Genomic DNA, 21,505 nt, shown 5'->3' with positions numbered 1-21,505 from the left:
GTAGTTGAAATGAGGGCTGTCTCTCTATTTCTCTGTCTCTCCAGCCTGGGCCTTGGGATGGCTCTTCCCTCTGGTTCCTTGTCTCAGTATGATTACTCCATGCCCTCCCGGGGGTTACTGCTCACTCAGAGGAGGATTTTTCTTTATTACTGGTCTCACTAGTGACCGATGCTCAACACAAACAGTGCTAGCGGTGTGGGAAGCTGCACTGAAAATGAGGAGAAAAGTGATTCCCCTCAGCTGAGGTCAAGGTCAGGACTCCTTCACTGGCACCTGAAGTGACTGAAGAGGCTGCTTAACAGGACATGGAGATGTTTTCCTCAGGAATGGGTTTCACGGTCCCCACTGAGCAGCACAGCCATCTGCAAGGGTGGCCTGTGGTGTGTCACAGTGGATGAGGGGCTGGAGCCCACGCTGGTGGCAGTGATGGAGCCCCCTCATCCCAGCGGAGGACAGCCTTTCACAGGCTCTCAGGATTCAAGCTGGGAGGACAGAACAGCCCCACCACTCCATAGAGCTGCTGCTGCCATGCTGGGCTGTTCCCCAGAGGCTGACAAGTCCTTTCCTCCATGTGCTGCAGAGGAAAGGCAGACGATGCATTTGCGCCTGGGCTCCCCAAACGTCTGCCCCCACTAAAATCTTTTCCAATGCATGTCTAAGCTATAGCAGAGCTATCTTAGCTCCCTCCCATGCCTGCAGCTATCTCGGGGGTCAGCGGGCAGGCTGTGTTTTGGGAGGGTCAGCGACATGTGTGGTCAGGCTGGGCAGAGCAGCTCAGGATCCTTCCCTGGGGTCACAGGTCAAGGTTTCTTTTCTGTACTCAGCTAGTGGTTTTTGCTGCATTTTCAGGAACTGTGTATTCTAGATCTCTGTTGATCTTGAAAATGCCCAAACATCTCAGTTTTGGGACGTATTGCTAAAAGAGAGGCTGTTACATGATCTCTGTAGGCAATGAAATATTTCCTCAAGCCTGTAGGAGAAATTACTCTACCAGCCATGGACAGTGAGCTGTGATGAGCCCTTAGGCAGATAGAGGTAAAGAAGGCAGCACTCCTTTCACTTTCGGATCTCTACATGGTCCTTACACGGGCACACTAGTACTAGCTGGTGGCCCCATAGCCGTGCCTGCACATTCCCTATACGTCCACACATCCCCTGTGCACACAAACTCCATCAACAGGCACCCATACGTGTATGTGCTCACATTTATGCACATACAGAGCCCTTACTTGCACACATGTGTTCACACATAGACATGATCTACTCAAATTCAGCCCATTTTCATACGTACTCATGTCAACCAAGTCAGTACCACTAATAAACTGTGGTTCCCAAGATACTGGACCCAGCACACGTCCCCATCCTCAGAACCACATTCCCTCCCAGCGCATTTAGGTTCCAGCCCTGTGGGTTTCTGCTGAGCTGACTCCACTTTGAAGCCTGGATTCCATCCCAACCCGTATTTACTTACTTTTGGCTGAAATAGAATTTAACGAGGAAGCACAGGGCCGAGGACCCAGGGTTTGGTGGCACTAGGAAGATGTTGCAGAAGGCTGTTCCTCGGTTTGGGGTTACTGTCGGCAATTCCCTGCCCTCCTGTCTGGCAGCAGGCACACTGGAAGGAGGGCAAATAATGCAAGTCCTGCAAAACATGTTATAAAGCGAACTGCTGATTTGTAATTATGAGCATTTTTTGCTGCGTGTCTGACTGAAGGTGAACAGGTCATGACCCATGACAGCTCAGAGTTAATGCACTTGTAGCTCCGGGGACAGTGCTGGTGAGTAGCACAGCTGGAATGAGTGGATTTATTCCAGTTATTTGCCTAAAAATGGACTAACTAGGATGCGTAAATCACAGCATCCAGGTGCTTCGCAGCACAGCCTCATGTGTCCATGTCACTGGCCAGGACAGCTCTGGGCTGGATTTCAGAGGAATTTCCCAGAGACCTGTCACTGTGTACACTGCGATAGGGGTTATCAAATCACATAAAACCTGATGCCCAACTGCTTCTGCACATCACGAGTTGGACTCATTAACCTTTCAGGGACTCTACTCTCATTTTTCTGCCAATCTTTGGGCTCTGTGGAGAAGTTTGGGTGTTCCAGGTGCTTCAAAAGCTGAGCACGGAATGTGAGTGCTCATCTCAAAATCTAGACTCAGCAATTGCAATAATTTATTCCTCATTATACTACTTAAAAATAACAATTGTGTAATCTGAGACCTGAGACACTATCATAGCAAGTCCATGACCCTTTTGACACCACCTCAGAAAGCAAATTTGCCTGAACTGTTAAACAAAGTCACTCTCCAATACCTTAGCAGGAAAATTTGTTCATCTGAATCTAGTGATTTACAAAAATTAAGAAAGCCACAATCAGCTTAAACAGCATTTTTGCAAACTAGCTGGGAAACTAGAAGTAATTTAATAGAATATATGGAATTTTTAAAGATGTTTTCATTTCAAAAAGGGATTTAAATAATTTTAAGTTAGAATTTTGATTTTTTTTAGCCTGTATTTTTCTGATTTTTTTTTTAATTGTTAACTATTCTGTTCTTTTTTCATTTATCTTATCTCTCCTCTGTTTTTTTTCTGTTTCCATTTTCATTTTCCCTGAATTTTGTTAAACCAGTTAAAATGCTCAGGGATTAAAATCACTCAGGCCCACGCTGTGTGTCCCTGGTCTGAGCTGTGCAGCCGGACCCGGAGCTGCCTGGGCAGCTCTGCTGACTCCAAAGAGCTTGAGCACCGTGTTGGTGTGGAGACCACGGTTGTCCTTCCATTGCTTGTCCCTGCGGGGTTCTTCCCAACCCCATTGATTAGTAACTGGGCTTGTGGGGTGAGCTGCATTTCTCCTACTCTTGGTTTAATTAGGAACGTTCATATCAATCATACAAAACTGCAGCTCTGAGATGCTCGTCAGGACTCTCCAGGTTCATTTCCTCCTTCGATTAAGCATTCACAGTTCTTCTCAGTCTGCAGTAATTAGGAGTTGTTTCCAGTGCTTTGGTAGTTTTGCTGCTGCCTCCATCATTTCTGTGTTTTGCAGGGGAACAGACATGCTGTCCCACTGCAGAGACCTGACCATGACAGGGTTTTGCAGTATTTTCTATATGTTGCATGGTTCAGTTTTATTTTATCACCACGTTGAGTACGAGGAAAAGGCATTATCTGGTCTGCCCACTCCTCTTGCGTGGGTCCATGGTGGACATGATGCTCCTTCTCTTCCAGAGTGAATTGCTTTGGCCCATTTGGGACATTTCTGACCCATGCTGGGTCAGGTCCCTGGATGAGCAGGTCTAGACAACCCCTGTCTGGTCCAGAGGACCATCTCAGTCTTAAAAAAGAAATATTACGATGCTTTCCTTTTTGTCCTCCACTGCTCAGACTTGTGCCTCCCTCCAGCACGTAGCTGGTGTGTCAAGTAGCGTCCATGCTGAGCATAAGCACTTTCATTTTCTAATATTTGACTCTAGGGCCTTTTGGAAAAGCTGCATTTTTGAAACCTCTTTGTCAGCTACAGCTTTTGGTCCAACTGCTCCCCAAAGAGTGCTGTGCTTAATTAGTCTGGAATTGCTCTGGCTCAATCATCCAACCATAATGATGTATTTAACCAAATCAGATCGGTTGCTGGGGCATGAGTCCAGAGTTGCCTCCTCTGTGTGCTGCTGCAGAACAGCCTGACCTAGAAACAGCCAAACAGCATATTATAAAACTGCTTTTCTGCACTTCCCTCATGACAAATAACTAATATATACCCGCATGTACCTGCAGCTGCTCCTTGTCAATCTCTGAATGGAATTAATTTCCTTGTTGATGTCCATTGCTCAGTAATATTTTCAAAAACTCAAGAGGAAAGGCTCTATTTGCACTGAATGTTGCAGACAGTGGCTTGCTGGACAGGCATTTCTTCACCATGAATTACAGACCAAAACACCTCTCTACCATGTGCTGGAGTAACCAGAGAGGTACAAAATTGTAGCCAGGGTTTGCTTCTCAGCCAGGAGAAAGGAGTGTGGGTCCCAGAGGCTAGTTCAAGGCGTGAAACCCAGAGGTCTACCAAATATTGCTGCTCTTCATCGTTGGCCTTGCGATCTCCGTCCTGTCCCTGCAAACCTGCCCGGTCCCCGAGATACCCCCTCGCCGATGACCCAACCAATCTATGTTTAGCTCTTGTTCTTCCTTGCAGAGCATCCACCTGTCCTTTTTGCGCACGGTGCCACCATACTCTCACCAGGCCAACGTCTGGTTTGAGATGATGAGAGTCTTCAACTGGAATCACGTCATTCTGATAGTCAGTGACGACCATGAAGGTCGTGCTGCACAAAAGAAGCTGGAGACCCTGCTGGAGGAGAAAGAGTCCAAGGTCAGTTCCTGAACATTGTCTTGTAGCATTGTTTAAGCAACAACAACAAAACTAGAAGTCTCGGGCTGTTGTATGTATGTAGATTTCTGTATGTAAAACACCTTTTCTTTCCATTGTAACATGGCTAACATGCTTAAAGCATCAACAGTGTCTGACTAGTACCTGACAGAACTTTGTACTTTATTCATTTCACTTGCTTTGCCATGGTCAAAATCTCCTACATGTAAATCGACTACAAAATGAAGGGAAGGATAACCTGGAGCTCTGCAAATGCCTCGCCCAAGAGTCCCACCTAAGGAGAGGACCAGTCGCTCAGCTTAGGGAAGCACCTGCCCCGTTACAGCCACTCCCGGGCCAGGCAGACCCAGCAGTGCCAACCCAGCCCCGAAACACAGCTTCTGAATTGGCGAACCGGAGCTCACCGTAGGGGCTTAGTAGGGCAGGGGCAGCCCGTGCGTTGATGCACGGAGGTGTCACGCACCCTCTCGGTACAGCTATCAGCTCTGCTGGTGGCCCCTTTCCCATCTCCATTGAAGCACATGCCCAACGCTGCTTTCCTGACACCCCATCCTGTGACGAGAGGGAGGTTGCGGCTGGCGGGAGCAGCTTTGTGGAGGAGGTGCGCTGCGCCTGTGCTCGGGGCCATGCCGGGGAGCAGGGGGAGTCAGAGGAGGTCCCCGAGCCTGCTAGAAATTCAGGAGGACTATCATAGACCTGCTGCCATTGAGTAAAAGGACCAAGCGAGTGTTCAAGACATGCATGGAATGCGAACACGGGGACCCGTTCAGCTGCAGCGCTTCAAAGGCAGGCACCTGTCTGGGAGGTGAGGAACCACCTCCTGCCCTGCGGGGTGATGTCCTAGCATGTCGTCTTGCCTGGGGCAGGGGGAGAACCCCTTCGGGTGGGCAGAGTCTGAGCCCATCTCCAAGCCTCCAGCAGCATCAGGGCTGGCACCTGTTCCTGGCTGTTCTCTCCTGGGTCACAGGCAGGGACCACAACCTGCTCTTCTCCAGCCTCACCAGCAGCTGCTGGACATTTGGTAGCCAGCTCTGGAGGAGATTTGACCATAGATACTTCTTGTGCTTGGAGTTGGAGACTGAGCTGAGAGAACAGTGAGACCAGCCTGCCCTTGCTCTTTGTCACCTCTTGTCAAGGCACTGGAGCAGCAACTGGTGCAAGGGTGCAGACTGGCACAAGCCACACTGGTGGTGACTTCCAAGAATTTTCATCTCTGCTGCATCCTGGGCCGTTGTGAGACACTGGCGTGCCACCAGCCATGGTGGGATCCTCCTGCCTCCAAAGGCAGCGTCCCTCTGGGTGACAGCCAGTATTTCTCTCCAAAGCCCCTTCCCAGCACAATGTCCCTCACCCAGGGAGAGCTGTAGAAAGGTTGTTCCCACTGTCAGTGTGTTGTCCCTTTCTTTGCATCTTTTGAGTTCTACTTTCTGTTTTCCTGCAGCTCTTGTGCATCCTCTTTTGCTGCTTCCCCTCATGCCTCCAGTCCTTGCTTGCTCCATGCAGTTGTCCCAGGTGCAGCGTGTATTTCTTCAGCCTGCCCATCCTACAGGAAAGCCTTTGAGATCTGGGGCTTGAGACAAGGGAGGGAGGGAGGGTGTGTCCTCAGACCTGCCCCGCATTTGTACTGCATCTACAACATGTCTTGGTGTCTCCTGGCAGCCCCTGGGCTCCTACAAATGCCCTGGCTGTCCTCCAGCCTGGGCATGTGCTCTGTGATGGTAGGTCATCTTGTCTTCCCTTCAAGGTGTGCCACCACATCTTGATTCTTTTTCCTTTGAGGAGTTTGATCTGATCAAGCTGACTGGTCTGGCTGGTCTTGAAGGTGGTAGATACCTCTGTTGGTGCTTTCCTGTATTCCTTAGTCTGTTCTGCTGTCTAATTGCTCCTCTAATCACTGGTGTGTTGACTTTCTTCATACCATGAAGAGGTACCCTGGACTCCTCCCCAACCTTCTCAAGGGCAGCCGGGGCCTTGGGGAGGGAGCAGGCAGGAGACCTGCTCTCAACCTCTTCAAGGCTTGGCTTACAGCCCCTGGGGACCTGGGGGATCTGCTATAGGGTCACAGGCTCACCTGCCCACCAGAGGTCTTGGATCTGAGTGTGTCTTGTCCCTGGAGTCCACGCTGGCCCTGGGTGTCACTCAGGCACCTTTACATGGATTTGCACTTCAAGCAGGCGTCCAGAGCCAGCACTTGGGCCAGGGTGGCCAGCCCTGGGACACCCCATGTGCCAGCCTTGTCTTAGGTCTGTCTGCAGTAGTGCTCAGCCTGGAGCAAGCGCCTCATCCCAGGACAGCTCTGCTCATTCATCTGGGCAGGCCACCGCTGCACCAGCGCTGCTCGGGTTCAGAGGCAGTGCCAGATGCTGTGAAAATCCGAGTTTGTCCACATCAGAGGCGGCAGGTCCCTGGTGTGCTGACTCCCTTTCTCTGGGACAGTGCTGTTCATGAAAGTGCTAATTTTTTGAGTAAATGCTGGAGAAAAAGGTGGCAAGTCAATTTTGAGTTTGTGGATTCTTGTGTGAAACATGGGCTGAGGAGCAGGAAAGGGCTTGCAGGACCACATGGAAAAACACGAAAGAGAGCAGACATTACTGATCTAGTTCTGGCAATAGGGATAGAGACAGGGAGAGGCAGAGGTGATCAGGCCCAGGTTTTCCGCAACCGAGACTCTGCTTCACTTTGCTGACCAGTTTGGGTCTACGTTCCAGCACACCCCAGTCACACAAGGCAACTCGTGGCTGGAGGCTGCAAGATGGATGACCAAGTTTCTCGCTAAACTGACAGCGCCCGAGGAAAACTGGCCAATATATCATCACATTCTGTCCTGCTGCAGCTCTGCTCTCCTTGGAGACAAATGTTACTCCAGATCTCACTGCAATCTGAGCAGGGTCTGGGAAGCCGTTGCAGAAATCCTCACCATGGATGTCATCAGAAGAGAAGGCAGACCTGGACTCCAAGCAGATTTTACCTCCTAAGATACCTTTCTTTGCAAGAACCCAACTTCTTTGCGCAATGAAACACGTCAGGCTGTGTCCAAGGAGAAGAAAGAAAAGACCACACAGCTACATGGAAAGGAGACCTGGCAAAATGTCCTGCCAAAGACTGGTCTGAGTGCTCAGGAAGAGGCAAGCTATTTAGTTTGGAAAGGAAGATGCAGAGATAAAACCTGGCTGCCTAAGGAACAACCTGGGGACATGAACCCTTGCATTACTGTGGTGTAAAGGGTTGGGCTCCTGGCAGGGATCAGTTACCATTGCCATAAGATGCTGCAAAATGGAGATTGTAATAGAGTCATGTCCTGTACCCAAAACACACAGATTGGGGGTGCCCAGCTGGGGTGGGACAGGGCCGAGAAGAAAAGGTCAGACTGTGTCTCACCAAAACCTGCCAAGCACTATCCTGCAGGCCCTGCCAGGCTGATGCTCTTGGCCTCATCAGAGGGGCTGTTCCCAGGAAGATGCGTGGGGCTCTGTGAGTGCCGCAGCAGGGTCAGGTCTCCTGAGAGCAGAGGCTGCTGATCCTCAGCACGCTGCCTGGAGGAGAAAACACCTCCAGAAGGAGGTTTCATGCCCCAGCTCCTTTGGGGCCAAGCAGCAGAATTGGCTCAGACAGGAGACTTGGGGGAGCAGCGTCTCTGCTCCAGTCCCTTGTCTGGCAGGGTCAGCGCCCCTCGTCCCGGTGTGACTCTCCAGCCAGGAGCGCGGGGACCACCTAGCAGTGAACCCATCAGCCTTGCGTAGGGCCAGGTCATGGGCGCTGTGGTCTCTGGCAGCTGCACCTCCCAGGGCCACCCATGTGCCGCAGAGCCACGAGGTGCCCTCAGCCCTCCCCGAGCACCAGGTAGAAGCTGCAGTGTCATCCCATGATCACCATTGCTTCATATCGCCACGCTTTGAGCCAACATGGGATGTAGCGAGCTTTTTCTTTCTCTTTTGGATGGCAACAGCTCCAAAAAGCTGCCTCCTCCTTGCAGGAGGTGAGAGGCTCAGCTGAGACACCTCACTTGCTGTGAGCTCTCTTGTGCTGATAATAGTGACGGTAGTAACGCTCATACTCTTAACTGTAAGAGTTTGCGTTTATCCAGCACTTTCCGCACACAACATTTTGTACTTTGCTTCCACGGTAATTCCATGGAAATCACACCACTTAGGCCCTTAGAGACGCGTAGATTGTTTCTGAGCTTAAGATAAAAAATTTCTTCCTGAAGAATTCCCCAGTCCCACACGGGAAATGCAACCGCATCGCACCAGCCGTGGCACTCAGGCTTTGCACCGTGACGCTCCCGCGAGCACTGAGGGCCTCTCTCCTGATAGTGGTTTTTGCGAGCTCCAGCGTTATAGAGACCCTTTAGCAAACAGTGGAGGAGGAGGTGGATGTTGGATTGCTTTACTACACGTCATTTTCAACTGTTTATAATATTCTTCTGTGTCTACATATTTTCTCTGTGCACATTATTCATCAGAGTAAAAAAAGGAACTATGAAAACCTCGACCAACTTTCCTATGACAACAAGCGAGGACCCAAGGTATATATGCATGGAAATGCACGCCGCCCACCAACCTAACTAGCAAATGAAAAATAGCCACAGCCACCAGAAAAATAAAAAAGAAAAAAAATAATAAAAACAGAGAGAAAGAGAAAAAAGAAAAGAAAGAAAGAAAAAAATAAAGATCCATGACTATGTTTCTTGGTAGCACGTTTTTATGTTGAGATAGTTTGGTTTGGACTTGAGAATGGAAACGTAGCCAGCTGGTCCTGGAAGGATTTCTTTTTGAAACATGCATGTGAACCAGTAATTAACTTGCAAGTTTTTTTGTTTTTTTGTTTTTTTAAAGTTGAACCAACCCCCTTTCCTCCCTAAAGGAAACGGTTCCTTGGTGTAAGTTGCTCACTTCTGCTCCCAAAGGTTAACCCTGTGAAATATGTTTTTTTCATTTCCCATGTTTTTGAAAAACAACACTCGTTTGAGTTTTCAATTGCATTTCAAAGCCTTTTTCTCTTTCCTGTTCAATGCACGCCTCTTTTTGGGTCTTGATTGACTTCAGTTTGCATGCACAGTGCAAAAAAAAGAAAAGAAAAAAAAGAGAAAAATAACAAACCAAAAAGCCAAAACCTTAAAAAAGAAAGGAAGGAAGGAAAGAAAGAAAAGAAAGAAAAGAAACTAAAAGACAAAAATAGCTATAACCAACCTTATTTAGCAGACTTTTGTGCAGTTTAATGAATTCTCTTGACCCTTTTCTAGATAGCATGGCTCTCACAAGCAGTCCTGGGGCTCCCAGACTAACCAGCCTTGCTCACACTAATCACAGGCTGAGAAAGTGCTTCAGTTTGACCCTGGAACCAAAAATGTGACGTCGCTGCTGCTGGAGGCCAAGGAGCTGGAGGCTCGTGTCATCATCCTTTCGGCCAGGTAAGGCAGAGCCGTCCGTTCCCCTCCCCGCTCCGGTTTTCTCACTTACAACACTGCCCAGCGCTGGAGTCGATGCAGATTTGGGGCTTGTTGTCCTTTCAAAGAGTGCGGGAGAAAACCCATGTAAAGCCCCATGTCCCAGGAAGGCCCCACCACGCTGTGCTGTGTGTGCTGCTGTCCAGAGAGCCGGCAATCACCAGCGTGGTTGAGATGTCTGGCTGTCCTGCAAAGTGCTATCAGCTACAGAAGCAGCAATACTTGATGACAATGTATCCTGATCCACCTGTGAAGGAGGGGAATCTTATTGCCCCTGTGCCTGTAGCAATAAGGAATGGGCCAGATTTGCAGATGCTCAGCAGTGCTGGGTGCTGTGGGATTATTCGCTGCTGGTGAGGCTGCACCCTGAATCCTGGGTGCAGTTTTGGGCCCCTCATCATAAGAAGGACATTGAGGCACTAGAGAGAGTGCAGAGGAGGGAACGGAGCTGGTGAGGGGCTGGAGCACAAGTGTGATGGAGCGGCTGAGGGACCTGGGGGGTTCAGCTGGAGAACAGAAGCTGAGGGGAGACCTTCTGGTCTCTGAACTGCCTGAAAGGAGCTTGGAGCCAGGGGGGTCGGGCTCTGCTCCCCAGGAACAAGCGCCAGGAGCAGAGGAAACGGCCTCAAGTTGCGCCAGGGGAGGTTGAGGTTGGATGTGGGGAACAATTTCTTCCCCAAAGGGCTGTGGGGCATTGGAACAGGCTGCCCAGGGCAGTGCTGGAGTCACCATCCCTGGAGGGCTGGACAGACGGACATGAGGTTCTCAGGACATGGTTCAGTGCCAGGGCTGGGTTAACAGCTGAACTCGATCTTGAGGGTCTTTTCCAAGCAAAATGATTCTATGATTCTGTGATTACATGAAGCTGAGAGAAAGGTTCTTGGTGCATCAAGTCATTGCCAAGGAGAACCAGTGATCATAGGAGGGCTTAATGGGGATGTGTTTTCCCTGGTGCTGCCACCCCCTTGGGATCTGATACAGGAGAAAAGGGGCCACCTGGAGCCACATTGCCGTTCCCTTCTTCTCGTTGCAGTGAGGATGATGCGGCCACGGTGTACAGATCAGCGGCCATGCTCAATATGACGGGCTCCGGCTACGTGTGGCTGGTGGGGGAACGGGAGATATCGGGCAATGCCCTGCGTTATGCCCCTGATGGTAGGCACCCGCCGGAGACACCCGTCCTGCTGTTGGTCGGGCTTGGAGGAACCTGCTCGGAGCTGGGACGAGCAGCACCGGCCCTCCTGGGACCCCTTGGGCTGGGGAAACGCGATGCCATGGTGGTCCCAAGCCAGTGGGACGTTGCTCTCCACATCCTTTGCCCACATGGGGAGACAGCAGTCTGGCGGCCTTGGCCATGCTGCTGCGCCCCACATCGAGTTCACTGGGGCTTTACAAGCTGTCACCTGAGGGAAAGGTTTGGGTGATGCAATGTGGATGGAGCAGAGGGTGTCAGTGGTCCATGGACACCCTTTGGCAGGCAGGACGGTGCCCGCCCAGCACCGCTGCAGCCGCAACCCCTGCCTGCCCCTGCCCGAACCTCAGGTAACTTCCCAGCTGCATCCGAGGGCTCCTCAGACCATAACCATGTTCTCATCCCCAAGCCCTGTGCATGGGAGTAACACTGGAGCGGCCAGCGTGCCCAAGGGTGCTGACCTGCCTTCTCCCCTCTACACATGGCAGGAGTGATCGGTTTGCAGCTCATCAATGGGAAGAATGAGTCAGCCCACATCAGTGACGCTGTCGCGGTGGTGGCCCAGGCCGTGCACGACTTGTTTGAGAAGGAGAATATAACAGACCCGCCACGGGGCTGCGTGGGCAACACCAACATCTGGAAGACAGGACCCCTTTTCAAGAGGTATTTGGGGAAGGGTCCTGCTGGAGGGAGCAGAGGACGTGCTGGGGGAGAGCTGGAAAAGGTGGGAACATGTGGACAAGGGCAGCATGGTGGCTTTGTTCAGACTGTCTCTAATTTTTGCAGCATGTGGCACAAGACTGCTTGGATTCTCCTGCATGATTTGAATGTGAGGGCTAATTCTCCTAGAGAATTAACCAGGACATGGGCTTGGGCATTGGCTCACGTTTTGTTCAGGCTGTTTAGGTGTCATCCTGGTGTGTGGCCACCATGTCAACCCATGCTCTCCTGGGCAATGCTTGCGCAGCTGGGATCAGTGTGGGCAGGGAACAGCTCCAGGAGGAAGAGATCTGAGGGCCATAGAGGGATGGTCTCCTGTGTTCTGGAGCTTGATTCTCTGAGTGGAAGAGGGGAGAAAGAAGGTCCTCTGTCAAATCAGGGTAGGGGGATATTTCAGTCAAATTGGAGCTCAGTGCTGTGGACACATTTCTTGCTGCACGTTTCAGGGCTGCAGCATGTGTCAGTGTGCTGCGAGCAGGACTTGAGGGCAAGATATGTCCATGCATGGGACAGGCTTGCTCTCCACTGCAGCAAATACTGGTGCCTTGGTTTTGGATGGTGGGATCTCAGCAAATCAGAACACACGCATGTTGGATCTCGCTGCCGTGGGCAGTGTGATCAGCAGATGCTGCAGGCGTTCCCCAGAACCCAATCTTTGTGCTGCGTGGAATTTTGTGCTGCATCACTGCAGATACTGGAGCTACTAGGGCCTCTTCTGCAGGCTGGATCCTGCTAAAGCAGCAACTCCCTTTGCAGCATGGCCCGGTGCAGTAGGGCTGCTCTCTGCAGCGTGCAGCCTGGCACCAGGGTGTTGCTCTTAGCAGTGAAATCTTTGCCAGCAGTTGCTCCCTGCAGACATGGTTGTGGTGTCTGTGGGATGCCCTTTCTGTAGATCTGGGTTCTGTTGAACCTGGGACTTGCAAAGCTTGAATCTTATTTTAGAAAGATTTCTGGCACCCTCTGCAGTGACACAAACTGTGGCATGAGCTGTTGGAAGTCGTTCTCTATGGTGCACTGTGAGTGGCTCAGGCAATTCTTCTGTGTCTTCACAATCATCTTTCCAGGGTTTGGGAGCTGGTTCTCCCCTTGGAGGTGTATGTGCATAGCTGGGGCACTGCCCAGGCTGTGGTGGGCTGGTGCCAGACAGAAGCACCAGGAGCAGGGGCATGGACACAGCTCCCAAGGGACACCCAGAGGAAAGTGTCCTTGGATGCTGCGGGACAGGTCATTCCTTAAGGGATGGGACTGATCTGGCAGAAAAGAGGCGACTATGACAACAGATATGGTAGCACAACTTTTGGAAAACTGACTCCACCCACCAGGAGGTGATGACCACAGGGCTATGAACAGACCGTAGGTGGCCTTGACTGGACTTCTATAGGGTTGTGGGCATATGGCCAGCAAGTAGGAGAAAACTTTGACCTTTCTGACCTCTTCTTAGGTGTTCCAATGGCCACAGCAGGTTTTCTAGGTTGCCTCCCTGTGTTTCTCTCCATAGGGTGCTGATGTCCTCCAAGTACTCAGAGGGTGTCACTGGACGGGTGGAGTTCAATGAGGACGGGGACAGGAAGTTTGCCAACTACAGCATCATGAACCTGCAGAATCGGAAACTGGTCCAGGTTGGGATTTACAACGGCAGCCATGTACGTACAGGCCTGGACAGGTTGGGTAGGAGGGACGTGTGTGCTGGGGTGTCTGCCTGTGGCCTCATGTCTATCTGGGATTGATCGCAGGTCTTGACCAATGACCGGAAGATTATCTGGCCAGGGGGAGAAACTGAGAAACCTCAAGGCTATCAGATGTCGACTAAGTTGAAGGTAACAACAAATGTCATTAGGGGGTGGCAAGTGTCCTCAGCTCTCTGCATGCGGGGCTGTGAGTTTATCTGCCTCCCACTTCCAGTGGTGCCTCTGCAGCTGTCAGTGGCATTTGCAAACCCAGAGCACCTGCCATCTCAGAGAGGATACAGCAGAACCACTTAGAGAAGGGACTGGAGGGTGTTCCTCACCCTGGGTGCAGGGCGAGTAAATGTTCCCTATGCCAAAGCCATGTCCCACTGCTAGGCTGAGTGGTCTCGTGCTGAGGTGACACCATGGCCTTTTGGCCATGCTTGCATGGAGAAGGTGGCCCAGCTCTCTATCCAGGGGAGATAGCTCTGGGTGGGGATGGAGACAAGCAGGTGATTGTGCTTCAACACACAGATCGTGACCATCCACCAAGAGCCCTTTGTGTATGTGAAGCCCACACAAGCAGATGGGACATGCAGGGAGGAATTCACCATCAATGGAGACCCTGTGAAAAAAGTCTTTTGCACTGGACCCAACGAGACCATCCCAGGTAACTTGGTCTGGTGGTGAGTGCAGGGGCTCCCCCAGCCCACCCAGCTGATGAAGACCCGTGAAGGGGTCCCCAGGCAGGGTGCTCAGTCACACAGGAGACCCAGAGGATGAGGCACAGAAAGGTGACAGCACATTTAGCCTCTGGACACCCTCCATCAGCTCAGCTGCACAGCAGTGCTGGGGTAACTGGGCACTAGGATTCAGGTTTTTGACCCCTACAGATGACTTTCCTGCTGTCCCTCTTCTGGGTGGGTTCCAGGGCTGTTTGGGGGGGTGCATCCCCTGTTTCTGTCTCCTGACATGCTCCAGTTCTCTTTGCCTTGATCTCAAGCAGAAGCAAGAATCATGAGGCACTGGTACTAACAGCATCAACTTCGAACCTTTTTATTATGGAAAGCCTGTTTCAGGGTTAGGACTGAGCACCTGGTGGGGAGTGTGAGCTGCTTAGCAAGGCCAGGCTTGCCCAAACCCACCTGAACTGCATCCCCTTGGCCCATCACACTTTTCTGTGCACAACTAGCTGCCCTCCTCTGCCCAGACCTGTGTCCTGGGCTGTGTTCAACATGATGGGTTCCTGTTGGCCCTCCTCCAGCACAGCCTGCATGCACCAAGTCCCCTCCATCCTCTGCGGTGGGCTGCTAACACCAAATCTCACCCCCCCTAAATTGGGACATGGCAAATTAATGAGTTCTCATCACCCCTGCCTGCCTTCCTCCCACACCGGTGTTTCCCTCGCACCCATGGGTGATGGAGGGAGTGGGACAGGGTGGTCAGTGGCAGATGGCACTGTCTGAATAATGTGATTACATCTCATATGAAACCAGAGCAACGCAGGGGACTGCTCTCGCTGGGGACAGCTACAGATCCCACATGGGGTCCCCGGCAAAGGGCTGCCTCCACTTGCCCCCCCTCCTTTTCTCCTGCCCGCAGGCCGCCCCACCGTGGCACTGTGCTGCTATGGCTTCTGCATCGACCTGCTCATCCGGCTGGCAGGGGTGATGAACTTCACCTATGAGGTTCACCTGGTGGCTGACGGTAAATTTGGTACCCAAGAGCGGGTGAGTTTGGGCAGCTTGCAATATCTCTACCTGTATCATGTGTTGAAACACCTCCAGGCCCCTCTCCAGAGCAGGAATGGGGTGGGGGGTCCATGCAGGGCACCTGCCAGGTGTTGAGGGGCCCTGGCTGGTGGGGGACAGGTGTCAGGGTGGTGGGCTGATCCTTCACTGGCTCTCTGGCAGGTTAACAACAGCAACAAGAAGGAGTGGAACGGGATGATGGGGGAGTTGCTGAGTGGCCAAGCGGACATGATTGTGGCTCCTCTCACGATCAACAATGAGCGGGCACAGTACATTGAGTTCTCCAAGCCCTTCAAGTACCAGGGTCTCACCATCCTTGTGAAGAAGGTATGGGCTGGGTTGGGACAAAACTCAAACAAGGGAGGTGCCCCTGGTTCCCCAGCTTGCAGACACGTGCCATGCCTGCACTGTGCCCAGCTCCCCCATCCGCTGGCCCTGCCCACCCCAGGGAAGCTGCAAATCCCAGCCTTTGCTGTGCACTGCGAGACTTCACATTGCTGGGTTTAATGCTGGGTCTTGTCTCAGCCATCCTGAGCCTTCCTGTGAGCAGGAGGAGATCGGAGCAGGGCAGGGGCCCCAGTGACTCCAGCCAGGCTGGCAAGGTGCAGGCATAACGGGTGCCAGCACTGTCCCTCTCTCTCCTGTCTGCTAGGAAATCCCCCGCAGCACCCTGGACTCATTCATGCAGCCTTTCCAGAGCACGCTGTGGCTGCTGGTGGGGCTGTCTGTGCACGTGGTGGCAGTGATGTTATACCTCTTAGACCGATTCAGGTGAGTGCTCTATGGATTACCCAAGGGCTGGAGGGGACAGGGACATGCTCCTGGGAACTGTCACCTGGGTCCTGCCGTGTCTTGCACAGCCTTGCAGCCCTTTGGGAGGCTCTTGCAGGAGTTAGTTCTGCTTTCTCTGCCCCACCAGCCCTGGGATGAGGCTCCTGGCTTCTCTGGCTGCTGCTAAGCTGAGACATATGGATATGTGAGGTACCTGGCACCTGAATTTGTGGTAATATGCCTGTCAGAACTGGTGTCACATTGATGCTTGACCAAGGGGACTGTCAGCTCCTGAGTTAATCCCCTTCCTTGAGCCCAAGGCAGCTCCTCTGAAGGACGGAGACCCTGTCTCCCCTTTAACCTTGTGCCCAGAGGCTCTTGCCTGCAATCTGCAGGGACCCCTCCATGTTGCAGTGGGAGAGGCTGGAGCTGGCCAGGATCAGATGGTCTTTCTGGCCTGGAGAGACAAGTACCAGTGCGAGCTGGACAAGGTTGCAGATCAGCAGAGAGGACACGTAGGGCAGCAGGACATGAGAGGTGAAGAGCTGTTTGGGGCATAGGCACAGTCTGTAGGGGTGAGTGATGTAAGTCTGCACCAAGATGCTTAGGGTACAGCAGAGAGCCCCAGGAACTAGGATAAGTGACATCAGAAGAGTTCTCTGTCTTGTTTTCTAGCCCGTTTGGCCGGTTCAAAGTGAACAGCGAGGAGGAGGAGGAAGATGCCCTGACCCTCTCCTCAGCCATGTGGTTCTCCTGGGGAGTGCTGCTGAACTCCGGTATTGGAGAAGGTGCGTTACAGTGTGCAGAGGGGCTGCTCTGCCCTGCGGGCCTGGCCCTGAGCCGGGGGAACACTGGGCTGGGGGAGAAACCCTTGCCCTCTTCCACTGCCTCCTGTCTGTGGCAGGGCTGATGCCCTCAAGCACCATAAATGGGTGCAGCCCTTGTCCCTGCGCCTTCCCTGCAGTGGGCTGATGGGGGATTCGGTGATGGTGCTCCCTGTGCAGACCATCCTACCACCTCTCACTGTCAGGAATGGGAAACGGATCCTTCTTGGGCTGCTCCTCCTGCCCAGGGTCACCCCTTAGCTCAAGATGAAACATTTCACTCCCCGGAAGGAGGCATGTGTTTTTCGTGGTGTGCACAATGCAGGACCTCCTTGCGTGGCTGTCAGCAGAGCAGATAGATGGGGCACACCTGCAGCTGCCATCAGCCTCACACGGGATGGACATGGCTTTGGTGAGCAAGCCAAGGCCTTGTCGTGCCAGTCTGATCTCACCTCTCTTCCTCCAGGTGCTCCCCGGAGTTTCTCTGCTCGTATTCTTGGCATGGTGTGGGCTGGCTTTGCTATGATCATTGTGGCTTCATACACTGCCAACCTGGCAGCCTTCCTGGTGTTAGACCGGCCTGAGGAGAGAATTACGGGCATCAACGACCCCCGGGTAATGACCCCTCACTTATTTTGTCCTTCCCTATCCACCTCTAGGCAGAAATGCAGGAGATGCCTCCAGTGGGTACCTCCTGGCTCCTGTAATGTGGCTTGTAGTAGCTCGAGCTCTGCTTTCACAAGGCTGTGGGTCTGTGCCAGGGCGTCAAGCCCCAGGTAGCTCTGCCTGGGGCTGTTGCTGGTGGGTCTGAACCCCTGTGCTGAGTGGGAACAGATAGACACAGGGAGGGATCAGCATATTGTCCAGAAATAGAATGTACTCAGTCAAACTGCCTGCCAGTTCCTGGAGAGCCTGTACTAACCAACGAGGAAACAATTCATTATGGATGAGTTATAACTAATGAAATTGTCCCTGCGGTGCAGTCAATACTCTCAGCAGATACCAGCGTGCCTCAAACCCATTTCCTGCTCTGGCAAGGACACAGCCACAGCTTATCAGCTCAGGCATGTAGGAATGTACCCCACAGCAGGACTGGCCCACGGCACTCCACATCCCACTGTGTCCTCTGCCCACAGCACTGCCAGCTCCATGGCATTCACAGGCCTCCTGCATCCTCAGTGCCACAGTGTCCCTGTCCCATAGCACCCCCTGCCCCACCACCATGGTCCCAGAGCATCCACTGCCCCATGGCACCTTCAGCTCTGCTGAAGAGAATCAAGGTCTTCTCTGGAAAACAGGTCCCTAAAGGGGATGGGAAATTAGGAAACGTGGCTTTGGAGTAAGACAATTTGGCTGATAAAGGACAGGAGAAATCGGAGGTCTGGCCTTGCCTTTCAGCTGCGCAACCCCTCGGATAAGTTCATCTACGCCACGGTGAAGCAGAGCTCAGTGGACATCTACTTCCGACGGCAGGTGGAGCTGAGCACCATGTACCGGCACATGGAGAAGCACAACTACGAGAGCGCTGCCGAAGCCATCCAGGCAGTGAGGGACAAGTGAGTGTGGCCAGCACCTTGCCTGGCCATGCCGGGAGGATTTTTGGGGGTCTGCAGTCTGGTGGAGCAAGTGGGCTGATGCAAACCTGGAGGGAGGTGCAGTCAAAGCATGGCTTGAGGAGACCTGCCTAGTCATAGAGTGTGCTAGGTCTCTGGATGGGGAAAGACACAGTCAGACCCCTGGCCATGGCCTCCCTTTCTGGCCTGTGCGCTTGCTTCTGTGCGAGACTGAGTGGCTCCAAGTCCCATGTAAACCCCTCACTCTCCTCCTCCAAAATTTTGCCTCCCAGCAGTGCAGACACTGCTGGGAGGAAGGTGATGCTAATCAGTGCGTAAATTAGGGCTGGGAGCACCCTCGCTGCACCCAGGATGGCTGCAGGCAGGCTGGGCCACCTATCCTCACCTGTCTGTCCTCTCCCGGTGTCCAGCAAGCTCCACGCCTTCATCTGGGACTCAGCGGTGCTGGAGTTCGAGGCCTCTCAGAAGTGCGACCTGGTGACAACAGGGGAGCTTTTCTTCCGCTCTGGCTTCGGGATCGGGATGCGCAAGGACAGCCCGTGGAAGCAGAACGTCTCCCTGGCCATCCTCAAGTCCGTACATGGCTCTCAGCACGGGGCTCGCCCCAAACGCTGCATGTGTTAGCAAGCAAGTAGCCTCGTGTCAGGCACCACCAACCCCATCTCCAGTCCTCTGCAGGGACAGGCTCTGGGGGCTGCTATGTGACACTCGGTGGAAGGGACATGCCTGAGTGTCCAGGGTGGGCACCCACGGTCTCCGCTCCAGCTCGCAGGGCTGGGGTGCAGCATGGAGCTGGTGGGAGCGCAGAGCAGAGCGGGGCAGCGGTGGCGGGCAGGGGCAGGGGCAGAGCTGGCAGGGAGCAGCCCTGGGGCTGCAGCTCCAGGCCCTGTGAGCAGGGCACAGGCTGCAGCAGCAGGCAGGGTGCTGCCATGTCCCCGCTGCTCCCTGCGAGCTCAGCCTGGCCGATTGCACTGTGCTGCCCTGGCCTGATCTTCCAAGGGCTTTTCTTTCAACTCTGGTGATTCCTGTCAGGCAGAGGTACGTCAGGACCCCTGTTGAGTACAACTAAGGCTTTTATACCAGAATTATCGTGCAGCCTGGGGTGCCTCAACTCAGTCTGATAATATGGGTAAAAAGGGATTTCCCTGTATGAGTTTGGAAGTGCCACACTCATTGCAGACAAAAGAATGTGGTGATGGAGTAAGAGGCAGCAGGGAAGCAGCAAGTGGAGGGAGGGAGATATGCGAGATTAATTTTACAGAGAGACGGGGCCAGAAGCCACCAGGGTCCTGCCCAAGACGCAGAGATGAAAGGCCTGAGGGAGAGCATGGACAGGATGGGGACGACCCAGGCAGAACCCAGGGTAACATAGGGAGCCAGAGGAACCCATCTGTGGGGTGGGTGACAATGGGACAGGTGGGATTTGGGACAACAATGCGAGGAGCCTGGAGAGGCAGCAGGAGCCCTTGGTGTCCTGCTGGGAGAGGATGGGGAGGCCCAGGGCTACAGATGGCCCAGAAAGGTGGTGGGGACATGCCAGGAACAAGAGGGAGGAAACTGCAGGGGGACCCGTGGTGGGACGTGTGCTCTGTGCCCACCTCCATCCCCAGCAGCTGTTCAGGCAGACATGGACACTGCAGGGACATGGTTGGTTAGTTCTCAAGCTGTGACACCAGGTTGTTGGGGAGTCCCAGCCCTTGCTATGCACAGCAGGGAGCTGCCAGGCAGCAGTTTTGCCCCTACCCTGATCTAAAGGGGGCTGGTGATCATCACAGTCTGGGATCCAGCATTGCCTGAGCTCCCAAGTAGCTGTGGCAGATGGGGGGATTAAGCAGGAGGGCAGCGGGGACGTGGTTCATGTCAACTCCTTGCAGCCTCCCTCCCAGTGCTGCTCCATCCCTCCCCTTGGGAGCCAAGCTTGCACATGGCTCCCTTTGGCAGCTGCCAGGCAGCTCTCTGGCTCTCAGTCAGGCCAGCGGCACCTGGCAGCCGGGGATGCTGCTTGCACTGCTGCGCTGTGGCTGGTGCAGCGCTAGCTGTGCACACGCAGTATGGACACCCACTGCAGACAGACCACACGTACACATACTTTCTACTCAAAAGCTGTGCATGCACATGCATGTGAACAGGTCAGCCAAGTGTGCACACACAGACGTCATCGGTTCGTGTGTTTGTGGGCCACAGGCAAGCACAGCGTCCTAGGATGGAGAGGAGAATGTGCCCCAGCATGTGCCCAGCAAGTCCCCAGTGACTACTCTGTCCTGTCTCCTTGTGCTTTCAGGTCCCACGAGAACGGCTTCATGGAGGATTTGGACAAGACTTGGGTGAGGTATCAGGAGTGTGATTCCCGTAGCAATGCCCCAGCAACACTCACCTTTGAAAATATGGCAGGTTTGTTCTGCAAACCTTTCTTCCTCTTCGCTGGGTAGCCTGCTTTCGCTCAAGACATTCTCCTCTCCAGGGCTCTCCTTTTGGGCCAAAGCTTTGCTTCTTCTGGGTTTGTGCTTTCCTAGCGCTGGGAGGCTGCTGTGTTGGGCCCCAATCCCACCTTGTCCAAAACAGCTCCGCAAAGCTTCCCCCAGCTTCCCTGGGGTGGCTTTCTCATCAGTGGGGATGTCCTGCTTTGAACATTGCTCACCTCCCTCTGCTCTGGCCAAACTGCCGCTGTCATGGTGAAATCAGAGCTGTCGCCAAGGCAGAGAGAGGGGAGCAGCAGCTCGGGGGAGGCGAGAGCGGCCGCGGAGGCAAGTGAGGACCCTGCTGCAGGAGAGGGCTGGTGGTGAGGGGTGGCCCCCAGCCCTGAGCGGAGTGTCCTGGCTGCCCTGAGCGGTGGGCAGGAGGAGGAAAATCGATACAGTAGGGGGTTTCTTGGTCCCTCTTTGCAAAGTCTGCAAGTTCCCCCAGATGGGCTCTCCCTTTGCAGCAATGTGGTGCTGCTGGTCCTTCATCCAGCCAACATGGCGATGAGGGGTGTCCAATGGGACCCCATCCTTTCTAGCACTGCAGGCCAGGGCAGAAGCACTAAGAGAAGGAGCACTTTGCTCCATTTCCTCAGGACACCACTCCAAAAATGTCAGCCCCAAGGGTTGCTGTTGGACGAGGGCAGCACAGAGGGCTCTGTGCATGGCTGTCCTTCCTGATGGGGGGAACGGGAGCCCCAGAGCTGGGTTTCTGGTA

At 53.4% G+C, this 21,505-nt stretch overlaps 1 protein-coding gene across 4 annotated transcripts in view; it reads left to right on the top strand.

The window, feature by feature from the left end:
- Positions 1-21,505, top strand: part of GRIN1 (glutamate ionotropic receptor NMDA type subunit 1) — a gene marked incomplete at both ends in the record, with an annotated part of 37,451 nt that overhangs the window by 6,698 nt on the left and 9,248 nt on the right. For 2 of the 4 annotated variants that reach the window (XM_080355880.1, XM_080355879.1), the window contains 16 exons: positions 4,189-4,365; positions 8,846-8,908; positions 9,693-9,793; positions 10,863-10,984; positions 11,510-11,684; positions 13,240-13,384; positions 13,475-13,558; positions 13,943-14,078; positions 15,011-15,138; positions 15,322-15,486; positions 15,812-15,930; positions 16,606-16,718; positions 17,221-17,369; positions 18,153-18,310; positions 18,739-18,900; positions 20,610-20,719. In XM_080355880.1, the coding sequence (XP_080212006.1) occupies positions 4,189-4,365; positions 8,846-8,908; positions 9,693-9,793; positions 10,863-10,984; positions 11,510-11,684; positions 13,240-13,384; positions 13,475-13,558; positions 13,943-14,078; positions 15,011-15,138; positions 15,322-15,486; positions 15,812-15,930; positions 16,606-16,718; positions 17,221-17,369; positions 18,153-18,310; positions 18,739-18,900; positions 20,610-20,719 (2,107 nt within the window). The remainder of the gene's footprint in view (positions 1-4,188; positions 4,366-8,845; positions 8,909-9,692; positions 9,794-10,862; positions 10,985-11,509; positions 11,685-13,239; positions 13,385-13,474; positions 13,559-13,942; positions 14,079-15,010; positions 15,139-15,321; positions 15,487-15,811; positions 15,931-16,605; positions 16,719-17,220; positions 17,370-18,152; positions 18,311-18,738; positions 18,901-20,609; positions 20,720-21,505) is intronic. The other 2 variants (XM_080355881.1, XM_080355878.1) reach the window with 1 other exon arrangement.

This window comes from Nesoenas mayeri (genome assembly GCF_963082525.1).
Source record: "Nesoenas mayeri genome assembly, chromosome: 18".
In the NCBI taxonomy this organism is placed as follows: Eukaryota; Metazoa; Chordata; class Aves; order Columbiformes; family Columbidae; genus Nesoenas; species Nesoenas mayeri.
The sequence above is the reverse complement of the archived record's forward strand: the minus strand, read 5'-3'. Positions and strand labels throughout refer to the sequence as shown.